This window comes from Arachis hypogaea, chromosome 12 (genome assembly GCF_003086295.3).
Source record: "Arachis hypogaea cultivar Tifrunner chromosome 12, arahy.Tifrunner.gnm2.J5K5, whole genome shotgun sequence".
Lineage (NCBI taxonomy): Eukaryota > Viridiplantae > Streptophyta > Magnoliopsida > Fabales > Fabaceae > Arachis > Arachis hypogaea.
The window spans coordinates 16282904-16291165 of record NC_092047.1 but is presented as its reverse complement, the minus strand read 5'-3'; the positions used below and the strand labels follow the sequence as shown (position 1 = coordinate 16291165).

The following is an 8262-nucleotide window of genomic DNA, read 5'->3' as shown; positions in this document are numbered from 1 at the left end:
TTTTCTTGGTCTGTACAAGGATCTTTACATGTGACACATATAGAGCATTAGACATAATAAGAATTTAATCACATATTCACGTGTTATTCTCCAACTTACATTACCTTTAGAGGATATATAAGAGTAAGAAATGCTAATATGATCTATAAAAACTAAAAAGTAAAAAATATAGCGTTTTTTTAAAACTAACTTGCTATTAAAGGTACCAAAAAAGAGAAATAAAACAAAACATTCTAAAATCTAAATCCGAACCGTTTTTAAAATTAATTTGTTTAACTAATAAGTGAAACACTTTTTACTTAGTACGAAACATTTAAAGATAAAATGTTTACCAACCAACAACTATAGTAAAGTAGGCTTATCAAAACTCAACTAGACATCCATATCTGAAAAATATGAAAAATAATGGAGTAACACTACAAGGCTGTTGCTTTTTACCAATGGCTAAGGCGTCAAGGTGGTGGCGGTGGTAGTGGATCATCAGCTTGCAGCAACTGTGAGGCACCGCTGGCCATGAAAGAAGGTGCAAGGGCATAGGAATATTGCGGGAGAGTCGCTCTGCCTCTGCATCGATTGCATTAAGTTGTAGATCTGACATACTGTGCTCTCCAAACCAGTGAACTCTTGATATTGTTTGTCAACCATGTGCTGGAGGCGAGTGATCTCCTCTAGCTGCCTGTGATGAGTCTACCTCCACTCAACTTGCTCTTGATGGTATCCATCTTTTCATACCTCATCCTGTGCTGCTCCAATTGCTAATTCATCTCCTTGTGTAGGCTAATATGATCCCTCAGATCTTCCGGTTCATTGGCGATGTATAGGTCATCTGGTGTCCCAGCTGCATCATAGAATCCTGGTGTAGTAGCTGTGTTGACTCATCCGACTATATACACCCTCCCACAGTTGCGTCTAACAACCGTCTGTGTCCCCACCTCCTCTCAAATGGAGGGCGAATCTATGTTGCAGCAACTTGTGTGGCACGGTCGGTGGCTTTCACCATGTTCTCCTCAAAGCGGTCCTGACATATATAGAAAAAACATAAAAGTATTAGCTAGATAGATAGTTATATATAGTTAATGTAAAACATGAGATATTAAACGTGTGTCTCCTCGGAGGACCTATTAACCCACTTGCTACGGTCCTCCTTTTTGGTATGAGCCCTCTCAAAGAGCTCGCTCTCCTCACATAACAAGAGAATTGAAGTAATTTCATATCAAATCAAAAACAAAAAACCATACACATGTCTTATATAGATGAACATAATGTTTAGGACCGATTAATTATATGTTACGTACCATATTTTGGTCGTGACCACATACATAGTGGAGCTGCAAGTGTGCACCGATTCTTCTGTGTTGGACTTGGACATCGTATCTCCATATTCCTCCATAGCCCAATACTCCCTAAGTTGTGCAAGAATTTCATCGAAAATCCAATCTGATAGAAAAACGTCTACTGCTAACAAGTTTGGACTGTGTTACAAAAAGAGAGGTAAGTAGCAGTTAAGTGGCAGTTTTAGAAGTTGTTAGCATGGTCCAACTAGCTGATATATTGTTAGACTCTATTACTCACTGCCTATAAATAGCTAGGTTATAGTTATTTTAGTTTACTGTGCATTTTCTGTTATGAATTCTGTTGGAAACTGGAGAGAATCCCTCTCCCTAAGTTGGTAGTTCCAACTGTGTAGAATCTTCTAGGGAGTGCTAATTGGAAATCCTTGTGCAGCAATAAAACTTACCCATTCTGCTAGTGCTGGTTCTATCACAATCAGTTGGAGATCCCTCGTTGCGAATGTCGACAAACATTTTGCGGAGACGCTCCCAACACGCCATGCATTGTACATCTTTTGCTCTTTTCCACCGCTAGAACCTGAAATGTTGCTGTAACACACAATAACAATGAGAAGCATGATAGTTATTGTATATAAAAGTTTAAAATGATGAAATATATAAAAGTTTTGAACATTAATAAGAAAATCCGCTTTTGATTCTAACAAAGTTAACAAAGTGTATCTACTAAAATCATTCAACAACTGCTAAAAATAATACCTATAGCCATAAATGAAAATTCTGGGGAAAAGGAAAAGGACCCTATATGTCCAAATGAATTAAATAGAAAATTTGGAAAGCATTAGTAACACTCAGGGGAAAAAAGCAATTTCTTTTACTTTGCTAGGTGATAAACATCCCAAGGTTCCACATTTTGACTAGAGATGAATGGAAATTGCTCATAAAGTAAAGTTCAAACGTTTTCCAGATAAATGTCTTAACCTATCATACCATATATTTTTGTTTGTCATTGGTGTGGTAATGGCATTATTTAATAAGTTGGGACCTAAAATGTGGTTGTGGGTTTGTCCTTCATAGCATTCACAATGAGATAATATAATCCTTCCTTTTGTTTAGCCAAACCAATTGTCCTCAACAATCTCGCATCCTGTAATTTGCAAAATACATCCGAAAATAGTAATTGACAAGGGAGAGTGGAGATAACATGAATATTAACTTTAAAACGAGAATAACATGAATGACATGAGAATGAGTTTAGGTCAGATTGTGAGAAAGCAACAGCACCATGATTAACATGACAATTTGATAGGATCAAGGAACTAGCAAAATTAGGGGATTTTATTGATGAACTAGGGATTATAAATCACAATCCCTTATTGGAATACAGACTTTTCCTCTCCTGAACTAACACTTTTACATAATTTTCTAACAAAAAACTAACCCCTAGCTTTTATAGGCAGCAGCTAGGCCTAGCACTACTGCTCCTAAACCTGCTAAACTAGCTTAAAAGGACAAAAAAACAGCCATTCCGCAACAATTAGGAATTAAGCAGTGAAAAATCAGCCCATCAACTCCTTACCTTTCCTCCTATAAACCAAGCCAAACCTGTTTCCATCACTATTATTTGGAAGATGAAAATAAACTGGATATTTTATGATAAGTGTGAAAACATTTTAGTAAAGAAGTTATGTGTTCCTATGGTACCAGAATCAATAATTCATGAACCATTATTGAAGAAACTGAAAAACAATTATGTGGAATGAAATCAGAAATATTAAAAGAATATACATGATTGATTTGTGAAAATGGGCTACCAAACTTGGCCTCTGATGGATCTGAGCAATAAGCAAGATGGTTTGTGGGCTTGGTGGTGTCCAAAGAGCTAGAAACATTAGTTTTCAGAGGGACAAGAGAGCTTGTTGTTGGGTTAGTGTAAAATAGCGCTCATGTACTTGTAGGTCAACCTTTTGTATTGGAAGTTAAACTCTGAGCAAGAGATGTCAAGACGGCAGCACTGACAGAAGAATGAGGTAGCAACAGTGTTAACGGAGGGCAGTGTGCCTTGCTCGACAAACCACAGACAGCCCAAATATCTGGGATTACATGTGAACAGAGTCTTACTAGGATGAGTGCAGAAGGGGCTATAAGGACTTTGGGTGACATCAGAGACTGGGTCAGTGAGAAAACTTCTGCCAGGTATAGAATGAGTAGATGTGTGTAGTGTTTTTTAGCATGGTGAAGGTATCAGCAGAGCCCCAAAGTGGAGCTCCGATACCATAGAAGACTTGTTAAACAGAGCAAAAAAGACACAAAGAATATAGATGCAATAATTGGAAAAGAAAAGATGCATATACAGAGATGCTGGCCACAATGCATAGCTTAGAAGGAAATGAAAATAAATAAAATATACAAAAATTCAATAACAGAAAGATGCCAAAAATCCTATCTTTAGTAGCATATTATTGCACATGTACAATTATGTGGTAACATAAGGAGAGGAATATCTGAATTTATTATAAACCAGATCCTTATTCCTATCCTTTTTGTAAATCAATTGGAATATCATTATAAGAAGTTGTATCTAATAGTAGTACATATTAAACGTGAAACTGACTTTGGCTTAACCACATCGAAAATATTTATGGTCCAATCTTGTGGATAAAACGACTAAGGAAGGTTTGATCAAGAAAGTGGTCAATAAGACAATAGCTGAATTTCTTATTTCATACAATTAATGCAAAAAGTAGCTAGACTAACAAGGGTGTGGAAGCCTGAATATCATACCTGAGTATCCACTATCCACTGCTCTGTATCACAGAAGAGAGAAGTACATGAGTAGTTGAATAAGGATGCAAATAGTATGCTATGTAAAGGTAATTGCATGAGTAGTTGAATGATTAATTTATGCCAAAACTTTTTGTTGATTACTAAGACAATTGATAATAATTGCTAAATAAGCTGTAAAATATTGAAATGGCAGAGTAATTAATTAATCTCAAGTGAATTTATGAATCTGATCGACAAAATTGAGGAGTAAGAAACTAAGAATAATAATAGTAAAAGAAACATTTGATCAATCTACAGCATACAATTGCTTAAAGAAAAATGCCTTGTCCATGACTCCATGCAACCAAAAACCGGAAACTGCTGGACGCTGCTACATAGATCCTTTGGAACCAAGCTAGATGGTAACGTTCCCAAGCAAAGAGGAAACTTTCCACTAAAGGACAAGAATGTTCAAACGACAAAACAGTTCTTCAAGAACGATGTATTATAGTCATGAACTGCTCCAACTTTGTTATCAGTAGTCTAATGTCATTCAGCATCATTATGATCACCAATAATCTCCACAAGTGCATTTCCCATCCTCAAACCGGTGGAACCTGTTATTGTCCCTCACAATGATCACCCTCCCAGTGCACTTGCTAATGAACTTGATTGCAGTGTGGCAATCGCCACAGACACGCAGATTCTTCATCACTCTGATTGGTCGCTCCTTCGGGAAAGTAATGAGGCCAAATGCTATGGCCAACCTTTCACTATGATACCTTATAGTCTCATTCTTCTCTTCGCCTCTCACCTCTTTCAGCACAAAAGATGTGTCTGCAACATAACCAGCCTTCTCCATTTCTTCTCCTAACTCCTCCAACTTCTTATAGATTTCCGTGGTCTTTGCGTGAGACCTATCCCTGGCAACAAACGTGTGAACTTTATTCCCTTCCTCCACCCAACTCAAACCAGTTTCCTTCTTTATTCCTCGATCCCTCAGCATCTTCCTTGCCCTTGCCGCTTCCTCCCATCTACCAGCAGCAGCATAAGCATTAATGAGCAATACATGAACGCCTGCGCTCAATGAACCTAATTCAAAAACTCTATCAGCCACATATGATGCCAATTCAGTGTTCCCGTGTATTCTACACCCCGTCAACAAAGCTCCCCAGACAGATTCTGTTGGTTGCATAGGCATCTCTTGAACCACCTGAACTGCTTCCTGCAACTTCCCTGCACGGCCAAGCAAATCCACCATTGTGCAATAATGTTGTACCCCTGGTTCAATGCCATAGCCTCTCATCATCTCAAAGTAATACTGTCCCTCCTCAACCAACCCAGTGTGGCTACAAGCATAGAGCATGCACAAAAAGGTAATGAAATTAGGCTTCATCCCAACACTCTCCATCTCCTTGAAGAGCTCAAATGTTTTACTCGTATGGGCATGCTGAGCGCATGCAACCAGCATTGCAGTCCATATGACAAGGTTTCTATCCTTCACCTCCTCAAAAACCAGGTAAGCTCCTTCCACAACCCCACACTTAGAGTACAAAGAAATCAATGAACTCCCCACAAAACTCGACGAATCAAAGCTCGTCTTAAAGCACAATCCATGTACTTGCTTCCCCAACTCAAGCAATGTGGATCCTCCACAAACCCTCAAAACACTAGACAAAGTAAAATCATTAACCCTAACATTTGCGTCAGCCATCACCATCTTAAACAATCCCAGAGCCTCTTCATCCTCACCCATCTGCACGTACCCAAATATCATCCCACTCCAAGAAACAACATTTCGTTCGGGCATTTCATCAAAAACCTTCCTCGCACACCAAATTTTGCCACACTTGGCATACATATCAACAATGGAATTCCCAACAAACACATCAACCACATACCCAGTCTTGAGGGCGAGACAATGCACTGATTCTCCGACGTGGGGATCGCCCAATATGGCGCATGACTTGGTGGCACTAGGGAAGGTGTAGTCATTTGGACGGACCCCATTAAGGATCATGCGGCGAAATGAGTGTAGAGCAAGCAATGGGAGTTCATTTTGGGCGAAAGAAGAGATTAAGGAACTCCATGTGCCGAGGGTTCTATGGGGACTTTCGTCAAACACTTTGTGGGAGAAGTGGGGGAGGCAAGTTTTCGAGTAGAAGTTAATAAGGTGATGGGAGAGGAAAGGAACGGAGTTGAGGCCAGTCTTGAGGATATGGGCGTGGAGCTGAAGCCCCTTTGGAAGGGAGCGAGAATGGGTGAGGGACAAGAGCGTGTTGCAAAGGTTCCGGTAGTGTTGTTCAAAGCTTTGGGTGTTTGGGTGCAATGCAGTTGCTATTGGTAGCATGGCTCAAACAGGTGCAGCATCACCATGCATCTTGTGGCTCAACAAGATTGTAATTTCTTTTGTTTTCCGGTTTTCCCTAACGTAGTTAACAACAGAAAAATGTTACAGTTTGAACCATTTTACAAACAAAAAACTTGTTTTAACTTTAATAGGTTTGCGAACAAAGAAACCTTTTAATATCAAGAGTAAATACACATTCCATTCTCTCACCATTTTTTCAAATGACTAAACCTCTTTCAACGATATGGAAATGTCAGATCGGTCCCCTGACCATCAAAGATGTTATAGTGTTATACAATTTAGTCCCTGGAACCGGTTAACAAATGGTGACGGCTGACATCGCCCAGTTGTCTCACTAAGTCCAGCCAAATGGAACAAACATCACTGTGTACTATCGTAATTCTAGATCATATCTTACTTTCACATCAGGCAGTGAAACAACAGACTCAGTTCCAGAAGATGTTATTATCTTCACCAGCTCCCAATTCCCATTTGAAAGTTGAAGCCAACACTGAACCTTTTGAAATAACGAACTTCAGAAGTAAGGGAAAGAAATAGAAAATTCTAAACTATCCATGTCTTACTAATAATGAGAACGAAAAAACTCAATCTCTTGAACTCGATAATTACATCAGTTATCCAACTAAATAATTGCATCACAGTTATCATAAACTGGAAGCAGAGTAAAATTAAAAACATGAAGCATATAATAAATCAAAAGATCACCAATTGCAATTTTTTTAATAAGAACAGAAGTTAAGAACAATTAAAAATGAAGAAAGATTAACATTTTTCAACCCAATTTTAACAAAGCTCATCACAATGATTAACGACAACAAAAAGCACTGAAGGAACAGTGAATCAGTAACATGGGCAGTGCAAATTTAAAATTTAGAAGTTATCAATTTAAAATCTATCATCAAATACAATCAGTGAGCAAAGCCAATCAACCAAGCACTGACTGAGCATTCTGTTATGATTCTGTGACTGGTCAGCAACAAATTCAAGTTACAGCAACAAATTTAACAAATCTTAGTAAAGTCCCGATTTACAGCAACATTTAGATCAGCAACAAGGCAAATTTATTGATTAGCAATTCAGCAACATGCAAAAATACAGGGAGAAGGGAAATCTGGAAAAGAGAGAACAGGGAAGCGATGGTGCAGGGACTCACCAACGGTTTACGGCGAGTCGGCGACCACCACACGGAAGGCGATGAAGCAAGAGACAACTCCACGAGTTGCTTCTGCCATCGGCGACGAGACAGACGAACCACGAGATGCCAGTGACCGAGACGAGACTCGAGTGACACTGGGAGGCAGAATCCAGCAGAGACAACCACGGACGACGAGCAGCAACCAACGCGCACAGCTCGAGCACTCACTGGCGGAGGGAGGCGCGAGCAGCCGAGCACAGAGGAGAGAGGCGAAATGCGAGCACACGACGCGGAGGATCCAGCGAGAGGCCCGAGAGCACGAAGACGGTAGTTCTTGAGTGCGACGGACGGCGGCAGCAGTCTCTCACTCCGACAGACGGCGACAACGATTGGTGGGGCATTTGCTGAAGGAAGGAGTTGGAGAGGGGAGAAAAGTGGATAACGCGTGCAGTCTTTTCCCTTTCAAGAAAGGAAACGACGTCGTTTTTTGCAAACCTGCCGGCTTCCGGTTCAGTCAGATCGGACGGCTTCCGGTTCGGCCAGACCGGCGGTTCAGCTGTTCTCGAACGATTTTAAATTGGACGGTTTTATACTAGACCGGACCGTTTTCTTTACCGTTCTGGGTTGAATCGGTTCGACCGACCGATCCAGTCCGATTTTCAGAACATTGCTGTTAACAAAATGGTCAAAGGATGGAATGA

At 40.0% G+C, this 8262-nt stretch overlaps 1 protein-coding gene across 6 annotated transcripts; it reads right to left on the bottom strand.

Moving 5' to 3' along the window:
• Positions 1-234: 234 nt before the first annotated feature.
• Positions 235-8021, bottom strand: LOC112726995 (putative pentatricopeptide repeat-containing protein At5g52630). 6 transcript variants are annotated; one of them, XM_072208901.1, is made up of 8 exons: positions 7580-8021; positions 6616-6922; positions 4379-6481; positions 4074-4096; positions 2280-2436; positions 1739-1880; positions 1296-1472; positions 235-1018 (listed from the first exon to the last, which is right to left on the bottom strand). In XM_072208901.1, exon 3 carries the CDS (start codon positions 6403-6405, stop codon positions 4624-4626), a length of 1782 nt encoding a protein of 593 aa, XP_072065002.1. In that variant the 5' UTR covers positions 6406-6481; positions 6616-6922; positions 7580-8021; the 3' UTR covers positions 235-1018; positions 1296-1472; positions 1739-1880; positions 2280-2436; positions 4074-4096; positions 4379-4623. The 6 variants fall into 6 exon arrangements, with proteins under 6 accessions (XP_072065002.1, XP_072065005.1, XP_072065004.1 ...); XM_072208904.1 differs by having other exon boundaries at positions 4047-4096; positions 4399-6481; XM_072208903.1 differs by having other exon boundaries at positions 4399-6481.
• Between the last annotated feature and the right edge of the window lie 241 nt (positions 8022-8262).